The sequence below is a fragment of the Taudactylus pleione genome, unplaced genomic scaffold (assembly GCF_031769625.1).
Source record: "Taudactylus pleione unplaced genomic scaffold, aTauple2 ptg000114l, whole genome shotgun sequence".
NCBI lineage: Eukaryota > Metazoa > Chordata > Amphibia > Anura > Myobatrachidae > Taudactylus > Taudactylus pleione.
The window spans coordinates 15215458-15230090 of NW_028284516.1; the positions used below are offsets into that span (position 1 = coordinate 15215458).

Genomic DNA, 14633 nt, shown 5'->3' on the forward strand with positions numbered 1-14633 from the left:
ACAAGTTTGTTTGAAAAAAAACAATGTCTGACAGTTTTAAATATTTTTAAGTTTTAAATACAGTTTTATAGTCCCCTGCAGAGAGTGGCCTAGCCAAGTGGTAAGTGATCCGCAATGTCTTATTAACTGACTGTATTTTAGGACACTCTGAGCAGCCACAGCAATACTGACTGCAGGGTGCAGTTCCAGCACCCTACTAGCCAGGAGCCAGGGCCGTAGGGCAGTGATGGTGGTGTCCGCAGAGCCCAGCGGTGCTTGCAGCGGAATCAGACGCACACCCCCAGTCACACCTACTCTCCTAGAATTTTCGGGGAGCCCCCTGAGCCCAAAGAAGAGTTTCTATATCTTCCACATCCAGACCACTTCGTAGTGGGCTGGATGCGTATGCGTTGCACGTACAGTACGCACCATCGGCAGATCTGCATACGCTGCTGCGATCCGTGATGGATCAGGCCCAGTGGACTTACATGTTAATGTGATCATTTAATTAATTCCAGAGATCCAAACCTGATCATTGTCTATTGCACACGCAGAAAATGAACATACTTTATGATACCTAACTCACCTTTATAAACATACAAGCCTCTAAATAAATGACCTGTAGCGGGAAAGAAACATACCTGGCCCAGAGTACCTGTGCTGACAACATGGTACAGTGACTGGGACTTATTAGGAATCACAGACACTCTGGGCCTGATACGCAGGGACATGCTAATGCAGCCACTACTGTGTCTTTATGCTACTGGAGCATACAATGGATTTCTTACAGAGATGCCCACCGGAATCGGCACTAATCCGCAGCTGTTTGTATTAAGACACGCCATCGGAGATTGCACCAGCTAGGAAGGTGCAGAATCTCAGTCTGAACATGGCCGCCTGTGTCAGTGGAACTGCAACATTAGACTCCGTCATTTACCACAACATGGCCGTGCCTGGCTAGCCACCCCCCCACTCAGAAATGCCCACTGAAAGTGCCTCTCTCTCTGTCCAAATTCATTCTGTCTCTTTCAGTGGTGACCATCGGAACGCATGTGCAGACTGAAAATAACGTCCGCTTGCGTGTGGCATCGCCATAGCATGCATCTCTGGCTTCAACACATTGTTACCCACAGTGCGAGTGCTGGACTTCACAACCGAGTGTCTCCTAATCTGCATTAGCACAGCAGCTACATCGGGCTCAGAGCCTTTACAGAGGACTGTTGAGAGATGGCTCCTTATATAAGCAGCACTGACTGGGGATATACTATTATACAACACATGGAGGATACTGGCCATGATCAAGCTTCGGAGAACTCTCATAATTACCACCAAGGTTCTGTAAAATCTATGGGGTTTTCAGTGGCTGTTTATTATTACCTATTGCTGACGACTAAAAGTGCCGTATTATTGTCTAGTTGGGTACGGGATCCCGCCGGTCAGAATACCGACACACCATTAGGTAAGAACCCTTATCCCTCCCTCCCCAGTGCCTGAACCTAAACTCCCCCCTAGTGCCCAACCCTAAATACTTACCTTCGGGAAACTGGCACCGGTATTTTGTCCGTCGGCATCCTGCACACTGGCGCGCTACAACCCCATTTGTCTGCTATATACTAACTTTCATGGTCTATAGCCTGTTTCTAATCTACAGAGTGCATTTAATAACACACCTGAATCAATGTTAGGTCCACTTATTGTGCATTTAACCCTTTTGTAATAGTGTTTATTTTATATACCTGACTCAACTTTTACACTTTTCTTTTGCTGGGAGATGTAGTCTAAAACTGCATACACACACAACGACTATCTGTCAGATTTTTGAAAGTGTAATGAACGATTTTTGCATATTCCCATAAAGAAAATCGTTCAGTTGGTCAGTCTGACTGAACTACAAATGTGAACGCGCATGAACGATAATCGTTCATCGTTTTAACTCAGAAAGTGAACGATTTTTACAACGATTGAACGATAAATAATATCATTAACGATAATCATTCAAAAAATCGTGTGTATGCAGCTTTAGACATAGCCCTGGCTTCACTCTTAAGAGATGCCATTCTGTGAGAGCCCCCCTTTGCCAAACAAATCTGAGTACCAGCAGCCACATCATATACAATAAAAGAGAGAGCTTCTAATTAAAAGTTACAACTGCTTAAAATGGTGACAGCTCTCTGAAAAGATATGGTCACTACATATGTACTGTATCTTTACCAGTCAAAGATGCAGAACGAAATTGCAGGCAGATCCATGCAATTTCGGGGAGCGTTTCTGGGAGGCAACAGGTGCGGCCATGTCCCGGTCAGCGACTGTATACAAAGGTGCAGTTACAATGACCCAGGCAGCCATAGATGGAGAAATTGCACCTCTGAATCAGGCCTAATAACTAATAAGGAACAGCATCCTTTGAAAGTCATTGACTGAGTCACTGCTGTGCACCCGTCTCTCTGGCTCCCTGGCGGTGATCAGCATCAGAGGGTAACGCTACTTATTTTAATTTCTACTGGAACCTTCCCTACAGCTGCAGTTTTGCTGTATATGTGGGCAACAAGCCCTGCTCGTCTGCAGTGAGGGGGATAAAGGAGATTCTTTATATTTCCCCTGTCTGTGTATTACAGTTTTATGTCTCCATTTATTATGAAAACTTGTCAAAAATTTTGTTAAGTTTTATATTCAATAAAATCTATTGAGTTACATTAATGTTCCCTTATAGTGTATAAGAGAAAGAGAGAGAGAGACCATAAGCTATATTGTAGCCCATACTTGATAGAGGTGAGCTATCATCCCCAGCATACATACAGGCTTATTTTTCTACCACATAAATTACAAATCTAATGGCCAGTACACACTAGATCAGTGGTTCTCAAACTCAGTCCTCAGGACCCCACACAGTTCACTTTTTCCAGGTCACCCATCAGGAGCACAGGTGTATTTATTACTCACTGACACGTTTTAAAAGATCTACAGGTGCAGCTAACTATTTCATTGGTAATTATGTGAGGAGACCTGCAAAACATGCACTGTTTGGGGTCCTGAGGACCGAGTTTGAGAACCTGTGCACTAGATGATCTGTCATCTGATCCGGCCAGATTGAACGACATGTTGGCAACATCGTCCAGTCTCTAGTGCAGTGATTCCCAGCCCCGGTCCTCAAGGCACACTAACAGTCCTGGTTTTGGCGATATCCAGGCTTGAGCACAGATGGTTAAATCAAAATAACTGAGGTACTAATTAAGTCACCTGTGTTCCAGTATGGCTATCCTCAAAACCTGGACTGTTAGTGTGCCTTGAGGACCGTGGTTGGGAACCCCTGCTCTAGTGCGTACACTCAATGTCACTGAAGAAGCGCTCTCCCGTCGTATCGTCGGCGTTATCAGAGCCATGCTGCCAAATGCAGCATGGCCCCTGCCGTGGCGATCTCACTTCCGACATCGGCAAGTGTGTATGCACTTGCCGATGCCGGGAACCCCGCCGGACGACAGATCGGCTGAGAACACATTGTTAAATGTATACCCAACTTTACTTATTCCTTGGTATTCATGAAAAAAGCTAACACACAATGGGCCTAATTCGGAGGCAGCAGCAGTCGCCTTTTTTACGCAAATGCCGCGTCCCATTTTCAAACAACTTAGACGCCCACTTGCAGTGTCCCCAGTGGTTGTCGGTCACTGTGCGGATTTAGGTGCATTATCGATACTTGCGCCAGTCCTATGGCAGGTGCAATTTCTCCATGCCATGCATCTGAACGCCTTCATCAATGCACCTACATCGGCTTCTGATTAACACTCACTAAAATGCTCAGGCCACGAGTCAGATTCTGTGCTGCATCTCTGAGCAAATACAATCGGACTTGAAACATCGACGGTTTGTGTGTGACATCGACACTGTGTCCACCCATGAATCAGGCTCAATGTGTATGATCCATTGATAAAAGGAAGGCTATAATAAAAGCATAATGTATTTTCACTGTATAATCAGACAATAGGTTGTTTTCCTTTATAACTGGAGGGTTCTAATTATAATGGAACCAAACCAAAATCTAAGGAAATGTCAGTCCAACCAGTTACAGGATACTGGATCAATAAATAAAAACACTATCTAGTATTAATGAGAAAATTAACTAATCACTAAACAAACAAAATGTTGGCTCATATAAGAAGTAAAAATTCAACTTACCAAGATAAAGCTCCAATTGTCAGGGGAGGGGGAATTGTTTCCTGCGCACCATAGGCTTCCTGTCAGTAATCCTTTGAAAGCACTAGCCTCACTTAGTAACATGTAAATGGTCATGTGTATCTGGGCGCTACCCACGGTGTGTGTAGATGTTAAAACACACAAACTTAAATTTAGTGGTGCAGCAATCTCTAGATGCAGACCTTAGAAGGAACAATTACCTTCAGATCCTCACCTATAGAAGACAATGAGTATGGTTATAATTCCAAATAATAGTACAAATATTCTGCAGGATATTCTTGCAAAGTACCATAACCAATGGCCCATAACCTTAGAAAGAAAACAATATGAATGTAATTCCAACATAACAGATCGCTTATTTAAAAACATGGAGTTTAAAACATTTTAAAAACAACAATTTGCCAGATGGCTGCCTCACCAGATAGGTGTTGAAATATACAGTGGAGATTCCGGACTTCTTACCGTAAAACCGTTCTCTAGGGAGCTGTATAAGGCAGTCACTGGTTACTGCCTTCAGGAAGGGACCGCCTTATACAGCTCCTTGGAGAACGGAGGTTACAGCAAGTAGAAGTTTGGAATCTCCGCTGTATATTTCATACTCATTGCCTTCTATAGGTCAGGCTCTGAAGGTATTTGTTCCTTCTAAGGTCAGGATCTAGAGGTTTCTGTACCACTAAAATTAAGTTTAAGTGTGTTAACATCTACTCACCATGGGTAGCGCCCAGATACACATCACCATTTACATTCTACAGAATTAATTCCAGGTTTTCAGGGTTAAAACCTCGATGTGCACACTAGCAGCTCTCCGCTTAGTAAAGTGCTATTGATAATCACCCCACCCCCCTTTTTACTAGGCTCATTTACTCAGATAATGATACTAACAGGATAGCTTGCACTCAGATGTTACATATATAATTGTTACGCTTATAAGGACATATGTCATATAAAACAGCCTATATTTTAGGTTTAGTTGCTTTTAGTATAAAATACAATTTTAATGCCCCCAAAAAAACAAACAAAAAAAAACAACTTCTCTGGGTGTGCCCGCTGTCCTAATATACGTGAACTACACAGCCACTAAAACACAGTTCAAGTTTCCTTTTATGAAATGTTTTTCAGGAACATCAGTTTAGACACTTGATGGATTCAGGAAGCCCCAGCGGCCATACAAATCAGGCTGCAGTGAATGGAGCAGAAACACGGAATGGAACCACTGAGAACCTAATATAAATGACCACAAACAGTGACCTATATAATGCAAAACTAATGTCCTTCCACACAATCGGTAAATGGAACAAAATAACCTAGAACGCTACAGCACCAAATAATGAAAAAGTAATCTGTAAACCGTAACGGAGACACCATTGACACATTGGTTTATTCATGTTATGATGGGAGGAACGAATATGCCAAGAAGCAAAGCTTTTCAGTCCACTTGCTTGGGTAAAGGTGCATATAATGACATACTAGAAGGGTGCAACCATGCTAAAATGAAAAAGAAAAAAAAAAAAAAAACAAACTCATAAAACTGGAGGATTTAAATACAGAAACAAACATAACAGTCATTTCTCATAATTTACTTTATTTAACAATCTAGGAAGTTTGCAGCCATCAGGAGCTCCAGAGCAATCTCCGGTGCAATGGGGAATTCTGGGATTTCCGTGGAACTGTTTGTATAGCGTACTTTATATGTAAAATACATGCACACTTTCGACAGGACATGGGAGGGAATTTCTCGGAAATTCACTTCATTGGTTTCATTTTCAGCAAACTGCCCTGCAACAAAAAGCATCCAGCAAGTTTACAATACAAATAATAATGACATTAACACTACAATATAAACAGGGCCATCCCATTGCTAATACTTTATTGACACAGAATAAGTTATTGATGTGTTTTCCAGTGATGATATATTGTATTATACCTGTTCTCTTGCATTCATGCCATTTCAGAATTTAAATAAATATTATATATAACTATGAATTTCAAGAGACTACTGCATGGGTGGCTCAGCTTCACAATACTTCTGCTCAGCCATGGAACTCTCGGTCGGTAATCTTATGTGTGACATGCAAACGCCAATAGGTATACTAACGTATTTCTAATGGGTATCCACTAGCTAGGACAGATACTGTGTATGGCATACTTTGTGTATTATAGAACACAATACACATTTTAAAATACCACCAGATATATATATTATTTTCACAAAAGTACTTTAGTTAGAATGCCAGTATTCATCGGTTTAAAGTCTATATAAACAAGTCCCGTGCATGTATAAATTAATCCATATATGTCAAGGAAAAACTGGTGGCAAACGTGACGCCCTTTGGTCCTATGACTGGTAAGAACAGGGGTAAGCTGCCACCACTGCTTTGGGTTTCCTTGACGTTTCGTTACTGGAAACAAATTTCACATCATGAAATCACAGCGGCTTAAATGGCTGAAACAGGCTGCAATTTCATTGACGAGAAATGGAGGAAATATTGGTGGTTTCTTTCCATTGGATCTGTAATCTATAGGGCATGCTCATCCGTGTTAGTGTGGAGGGAGCACAATACCTTATATGGTGGAGGAGAGGGCAATGCACAATATTCACTTTTTTCTCTATGTATCACACACTAAGTAGCCATTTTTTTTATAGCTGGGATGACCACAGTAAAGGCACACATCCACTAGGCGATTTCTATGAGCGATTGAACGATAACTATATCGTTCAATCGCTGATGAATCGTGCATGAATTGGCCACATTAATGTCAGAAATGACCAGTGATGCGCGCTCCCGCTGGTCGTTTCTAACAATCATTGGCCGAACAATCTGATGATAGCGACAGATAGACCATGTTAGGGGAAGATTGATGTGCCTACACTGAATGACTGCTCGGTCAGTGTAGGGACAGCACAGACGGTCAAACGAGTGCACGATTACAATGTGGTAATCGTGCAGTCGTTTCTTGGTCTGTAAGTGGATGTGTGCCTTTAGTTGTCCTTTTTCCACCATACAATGGGGGGTGATTCACAGTTGGACGTAGTTGCTGAAGCGCTACTGCATCTTTATTCTAATGCCAAGGCCAATGGGCATCCCATTAAGATGGCCAACGGCAGTGGCACAAATCACCGGACAGAGCACCTGCCTATGGCAGGCGCAGAATGTCCGAGTGACCATGGCCGCTGGCGTCAGTGTAACTTGGTCTTAAGGTGCAGTCACTGACGCAGACACACCCACCACTGTTAGCCACGCCCCAGATACTGCCCAGAAACGCCCACAGAAATATTGTATGCGTCACCAGGCAATTTAGATCTGCGCCTCCTGGAGGTAAACATTGGAACGCATGTGCAAGGTAAAACATCGGGCGCTTTGCCGGTGTCCATCTTTGAATCACCCCCTATGTGTATTTTTTTAAAATGGCATTACGCCCATTTTTGTACGTCAATTCCTTCACCCACTTCCCACCACCCTTATGACATGTGCAGTCATGATGTGCCTGCAAAAGGAAACTAACTACCAAGAAGCATTGGTTTTTGTATCCTATAATTGGATCAGACACATTTATACACAGGAGAACGTCTGGCATTGCTCCAACTGCTAAACGTTACTTTGAAAAGAATCATCGAAATCTGCAAATTTTCTCCCTATACAAAGATATATTTTGCTATGCGCTACCATAATGATTGGTCTGTTCATGAAGGTACGAAACGCCTCTGGTCACCAAGTAGTTAAATAAGCTATATTGTGCACAGAATTCCCCTACCTGGGCCACTCAACATGGCTTTTATGGTTCCAGATGTCAGAGCGTGTTCTCGTTTAACAATGAACTCATGGCCATCAGATGAAATTAGCTTCACATACATAGCATCAGGCCCTTCACAGCCGCCAAAGGTCTTCTCTTCCCCATCTGTAACAACACAATCGTTGTTAGACTGCAAACATTATAATATATTCTAGCAGGACTATGCAAGGCATGTGCGTTTAATGCTCATTCTAGCACCCTGTATGTAATCAGCGAGGACATATTTTAATTTTGAAGGGCAAACTTTTATATGTGACGTATTGCTGCAGCAACAGTAGCTATAGTTATACATCATGTCTAAAATGTTGCCCATCAAAATTAATATATGCTCTCCTCACGAATTACGTGCAGGGTGCTAGAATGAACACTAGTTACTGTGTTCACACAGGACAAATATGTTTAAAACAAGGGTAACACTGGTTACACATTTAGATGACAGATCGTCAGCAGACTTATCCGCCGTCAGAGCACCCAACTGGGAAGCTATACAACGCTTACCAAATGGCCGCATGATATGTCTGGGCTGACAGCACAACTGGGTGGGCATTTAAATTTGCCCGCCCAGTTGAAATGTCAGTTGTCCCTGTAGCAAGTGTACGGATGGTCGGCAGATCACCCGTGCACATACGCAGATGCACCCATATATCTTGCAGATATATCGGCATCGGCTGCGCTGCAGGGCCGAACCTGATATATCTGTGAACAATGTTGTTCATAGACATATCGGGTGTACACACCAACCGATACATTTGCGGTATATTGCTAATCGATACAATGAGCAATATATCATCATGTGTGTACCCTGCATAATAAATGACACATCAAGATGAAGCCCTAAGCTTGCCAGCAATGTACAGAACAGACAGGAGAACTGTGGGCAGTACTGTTTAATACTGTCGCTTAATTAACTCCAAGAAAATTCAAACTGAAGCAACTGCAGGCTATATATAGCAGGAAAATGAAGGTGCGCTTTGAAGTGCCCCTTTCTGACAGGCCCTAGCGTGAACACTACTGGTTGGGTGTAATTTAGGAGAAATACTGTAACTACCCTGTGGAAGAGTGCATCCAGGAGTAGCAACATCTGGGGGAAAAAGTTGGGACACATGAAATAATTTTATTACTATGAAAACTGCATAAGGGAAAAGCAGCAGCACAAAATAGTGCACATCACACACTGAAACCCAGATACATTATTATTAATTCTTCTTCTAACATTTATAAAAAAAAAAAATTGTATCAAAAATTGTGAATAGGCAAAAAAGGGGTGTGGTCTCTCTGAAAAGGGGCGTGGTCTCTCTGAAAAGGGGCATGTCCTTGTGATGCTCTCCCTTTTCTCACTGTAGGGAGCCTGCCCAGCACTCACAGACATGCTGGGCTACCCCCAGGCTCTCCCTGCAGTGTGAATAGAGGCAGTGCACATTCGCCCGCCAGTGATTGTTTCACCAGCACTTCACCCACACGAGACACTGTGGCCCGCGGGTGGGGACGGCTGTATTAGTGGGGCCACCGCCATAAGGGCAGGGCACATTTCAGAGATCGGGTAGCGTGGCTCCCTGCTAAAACAGCCTAGCAGGAACAATAAACCATTGTCATATCTCTGTGCAGTTACCTGAATAGAGCCACGTCACCCATTCAACCTAAAATAAACACAGCAGATCTATAGAAAACATGTAACGTACCCATTATGAGGGATTTCACGCCTGGATATCAAATACAAATGTCTACAGAGGAAACAGAAGCAAGATGGTCATATTATTGATTATTACCTGAGAAGTATACATTGTTATATACTATACATCTCTAGTTTTACACATGTATATGCTCAATTGTACAAAATAAGATAGAAACCTCTTTACCTTACTATTTGCAGAGGCAACTACTTCATATTCATACAAACATAATGTTACAAGCTGTACATATAAAAGAACGGTTCTTATAGAATAGTTTATATAGAATAAATGTATATTAGATATGTGCATACATGTACAGATCTTTCTGAGATGGATTGTATGTAAATACACAAAACGAACATATTATCTTATAAAATAAAACTTATTGGGGTCAATGCAATGACAGTGAGCACTGCAATGTCGTGTGGGCAGCAGGGGTGCAATGATTAGCTTGCTGCGCATAGCACTGAGGTCCCTAGTTCCATTGCCACTCAAGGTTCTATATGTGTGGAGTTTGTATGTTATCCTATATTTGCATGAGTTTGCTTCAGGTACTCCCACACTCCAAAAACATGGCGGTAGGTTAATTGGCTTCCGACAAAAAATAAATAATAAAATTAACCCTCGTGTATCTGTGTGTCCACGTGGTAGGGAATATAGATTGTAAGCTCCACTGGGTCAGGGATTGATGTGAATGACAAGATATTCTCTGTAAAGCACTATGCAACGTGTGCACTATATACATAAGAGTTAATAAATATGACACAAATGGTACCCCCAGAAAATGTGTATTTTAACCCCTACCACCACAGACAGGGGATTTGGTGTGCCGATGCGGGCGTTCCAACATCATTGCCATGGAACATTGCTGGTACTTGAACTGATGGATATTGTTTGCTACTATATTATGTGAGTGAAGGAAAAGCTGGGCTGCGTTACACATTGCATGTGACCAAGGTCGGTGAACCGAACACATACTACTAATATAACAATGCCAGCCATTGGTTATATACTGGTCGTAGGGGCTATAAATGGCTATATACTGACCGTAGGGGCTACAAATGACTATATAAGCTATTGCAAGCAGGGCCCTCTGCCTTCTACCCTCTTGTGCTTCTCCATTCTCTACTTCTTACTCCCTACTAGGGCACCTAACAGTTGGTTGCTTTGCTCTGTTGCTTATCTGGGCGTTATGGTCGCAAATGTAGCAATGTATATTATTCATGTCCTGTATTGTAATGTACTGTAAGTCACTGGTCAACCTATTTGTTATGTACTTTGTGAGGCGCTGCGGAACACTTGTGGCGCCATATAAATAACCGATAATAAGAATATACTGGCCGTAGGGGCTATAAATGGCTATATACTGACTATAGGAGTTATACATGGCTATATACTGATTGTAGGAGCTATAAATGGCTATATACTGGCCGTAGGGGCTGTAAATGGCTATATACTGAATGTAGGAGTTATATACTGTCCGTAGGGGCTATAAATGGCTATATATTCTCTGTAAAGCGCTGTGGAATGTGTGTGCACTATATAAATAACTGGTAATAAAATAAAATATACTGACCATAGGGGCTATACATGGCTATATACTGACCATAGGAGCTATACATGGCTATATACTGCTGACTGTAGGAGCTATACATGGCTATATACTGGCTGTAGGGGTTATGCAATGGCTATATACTGCCTGTATGGGCTATAAATGGCTATATACTGCCTGTGTGGGCTATAAATGGCTATATACTGGCCGTGTGGGCTATACATGGCTATACACTTGCTGTAGGGGTTATGTAATGGCTATATACTGGCTATAGGGATGTGTAAGGCTGGGGTGATGGATGTGGGCGCTGCTGTTATCCTGTGTGCCAGGGGGAAGCTGGGTACAATACTCTATGTATATGTGAGAGGACCTAGCCTGCGCCCCCTCCCCTCTGCACTGATCGCAGGACTCTATGGTGTGAGCCGCAACCACGGGACACCCGCTCCTTACCCGGCCACAGATCCCGGTGTTCCTGCCGCGGCCTGATCCTTAGCGACAGTCACACACACAGTGAATATATCACAATCACTTCCGGAAGGTCACTCCCTAAAACGATGCCGGAAGTGTATGTGCTCCATGAAGCATTGCCCGCCCTGCCCGGACCAGGGTTGCAGAACCTGATCACCACTAGAGCGAGAAATGTGCATATGTATTATGTGCACGTGACCATGCAGCCGCGTCCATCTTGCCGGAGACCAAGCCGCTTCATTGATGAAAGTGTTTTACATCTATTCCAGTGTGAAGCAGGGAGACCTAGTGCTAATGGTCAGGGCCGGATTAAGGTTTGTGGGGGCCCCTGGGCAACAAACATGTGGGGGCCCTATTAAATGTGACAAACTGGGGGTATGCGCAATGGGGACCTTATGCAGAGCCCCCAGTAGTGTCAGCATACCTCCCAACTGTCCCGCATTTAGCGGGACAGTCCCGTTTTTGTGGGACTGTCCCTCTGTCCCACCCACGGGCCGCACTGTCCCGCGGTGGGGGGGAAGTTGGGGAGAGCACATAGCAGAGCAGTGGGTGTGCAGAAGGGGAACAGATGTCCAACAATGCATCTGTAACCTGTGTAGGGAGAGCCTGGGAGCTGCTGCACGCTCCCAATGGTGACATCATCGTGGTTTTTTGTGAGGCTCCACCCCTTTTCTACAAGGTAACGCCCCTTAAAGCGAAGCCACACCCTCTTTGAGGACCAAAAGTTGGGAGGTATGGTGTCAGACCCTCCAACATGACCCGTTCCATTAGGTACAAAATGCTCTGCTCCTGGACTTCCCACGTAATGTATGATTGCAACCACCTGTGTTAAAACTCCTGTCTCATCAATTACCTAGTTCAGATGCCAATCATTAATTAGGTGGGAAGTCCAGGAGCAGAGCTTTTTGTACCTAATGGAACGGGTCATGTTGGAGGGTAGGTGGTTTCAGTGCCCCGTATGCAGAGCCCACAGTAATGGTGCTCTTTATGCAGTGCACCCAGTAGTAGTGCCCTCTATGCAATACTCCCATTAGTAGTGCCCCCTGTAATAATGCCCCCTGTGGTAGTGCCCCAATAGTAATGCCCCCTGCATAAATGCCCCCAATACTAATGCCCCCCACTAGTCATGCCCCCTGTGTGTGCCCAATAGTAATGCCATAGTAGTAATGTCCCCTGTATAAATGCCCCCAGTAGTAATATCGCTGTAGTCATGCCCCCTGTGGTAGTGGCCCCAGTAGTAATGCCAATGTAGTAGAGCCCTCTGTATAAATGCCCCCAGTAGTAATGCCCCTGTATTAGTGCCCCCAATAGTAATGCTACCTCTGTAGTAGTGCCCCAATAGTAATGCCCCGAGTAGTAATGCCCCCCCAGTGTAATGCCGCCAGTAAGCCGCTTGCACAAAAAAAAAAGCTGATACTTACCTTAAGCCTCGCTCCCGCATCCCCTGCCATCCACGTCCAGTCCGCTCGGCTTCCCCTCTCACTATGGGAGAGACGTCATGACGTCTCTCCCTTAGTGCACTGCATGAGCCAAAAGTTGAGCTCCAGCCTCCGGCTGCCGCTGCGGGGAGGGAGCCGGGCACCCGCTGGTTACACAACCTAAGCGGGCGCCTGGCAAATGGAGCCTCCCTGTGGCGCTGGGGTTAGGTTGGCCGGCCCACTTTAACCCTGATGGGTGTGGGGGCCCTTCACGTGTGAGAACCCAGGAACGAACGCCCCTGTCACCCCACTGTTAATCCGGCCCTGCTAATGGTGCCCTATAGTACTATATGTGTGTACATAGGCGTCTTCATAGAAACCTATAATTATATAGTCAGGTATAATCATTTACATTTTTGATCCATATCGCTTAGTTATATTATATAAGTGACATTTCCCAATTTTAAGTGATCATCCCAGGTTTAAAGATTTGTCACTGCCAATCGTCCTGCTTTTACATACTGACCAACAATACATGTCCAGACCCGCCAACATGACCCCTTCCATCAGGTACAAAATGCTGTCCTTCTGGACTTCCCCCACAATTTATGATTTCAGTTACTTGTGTTGAACCATAACTCCCAACTTCTATTCAGGGACTGTCTCGTCGTCCCACTGCAGGTCGCAGTATGCCACGGTGGGGGCACGGCTGGCCTGAGCCTACATTTTTTGGTAAGCGGATATAGTGCCCCTTGTTGAAATAAAACCTCATATTTCGGTGTGTGAATTATCGGGAGTACATGTAATAATGTAACAAAAGGGAATCTGTAGATGAAAAGACCAGCTTTATATATACACGGTTATAATGTAATACTATACTAAAGTGGCATCACTAGGATTGGCATAAACGAGTGCAGCCACCCCACATAGATTTTCTCCTGCATCAGACCATACAGAATCCTTTGTGATAATATACAATGGACCCAACAGGGGGAAAAAACCATACACATTAACCCACACTGCGGGGGTCCCCACATGATGAGTAAAAAACACATACATAGGCCCCCACATGAAAATAATAAAGCACATTGGCTTTGCATGAAAAAAACAAAACACATAGGCTTTGCATAAAAAAAAACAGGTCCCTGTGCCCACATTACCACCCCAACAAGGGCCTTGCCCTTGTTGGGCAAGGCCAATTGCAAGTGGGTCATATGCAAGTTAACCCCCTCTGTGGATTCCAAGTGTCAAATTTATTGCCCAAGGCTATTTAACCCTTGCACAACTACAGCTACTTATTCAAATATATAAATGTGTGATTGTGCCCACTTTACCACCCTATTTCATGCCTAAAACCTTGTTGGGCAAGGTCAATTGCATATGGGTTATATGTAAGTGACCTTCCTCTATGGATTCCAAGTGTCAAATTTGTTGCCCAATGCTATTTAACCCTTGCACAACTACAGCTACTTGTTCAAATGTATAAAATCTGGTGCCCATGCCCACTTTACAACCTATTTCATTCCCAAAACCTTGTTGGGCAAGGCCAATTGCAAGTAGGTC

At 43.8% G+C, this 14633-nt stretch overlaps 1 protein-coding gene across 1 annotated transcript; it reads right to left on the reverse strand.

Annotated features, from left to right (window-relative positions):
* Positions 1–5735: 5735 nt before the first annotated feature.
* ELOC (elongin C) lies at positions 5736–11772 on the reverse strand. Its single transcript, XM_088471426.1, has 4 exons — positions 11635–11772; positions 9642–9683; positions 7924–8067; positions 5736–5946 (listed from the first exon to the last, which is right to left on the reverse strand). The coding sequence occupies exons 2-4, from the start codon at positions 9643–9645 to the stop codon at positions 5756–5758; spliced, it is 339 nt and encodes a 112-aa protein (XP_088327552.1). The 5' UTR covers positions 9646–9683; positions 11635–11772; the 3' UTR covers positions 5736–5755.
* Positions 11773–14633: the final 2861 nt, after the last annotated feature.

Bases quoted from the DNA above. Each gene is read 5' to 3' on its own strand.
- ELOC (XM_088471426.1), bottom strand. The intron at 5,947-7,923 runs GTAGGGGAATTC...TTTTTGTTGCAG, and splicing joins AGCCATGTTGAGTGGCCCAG to GGCAGTTTGCTGAAAATGAA.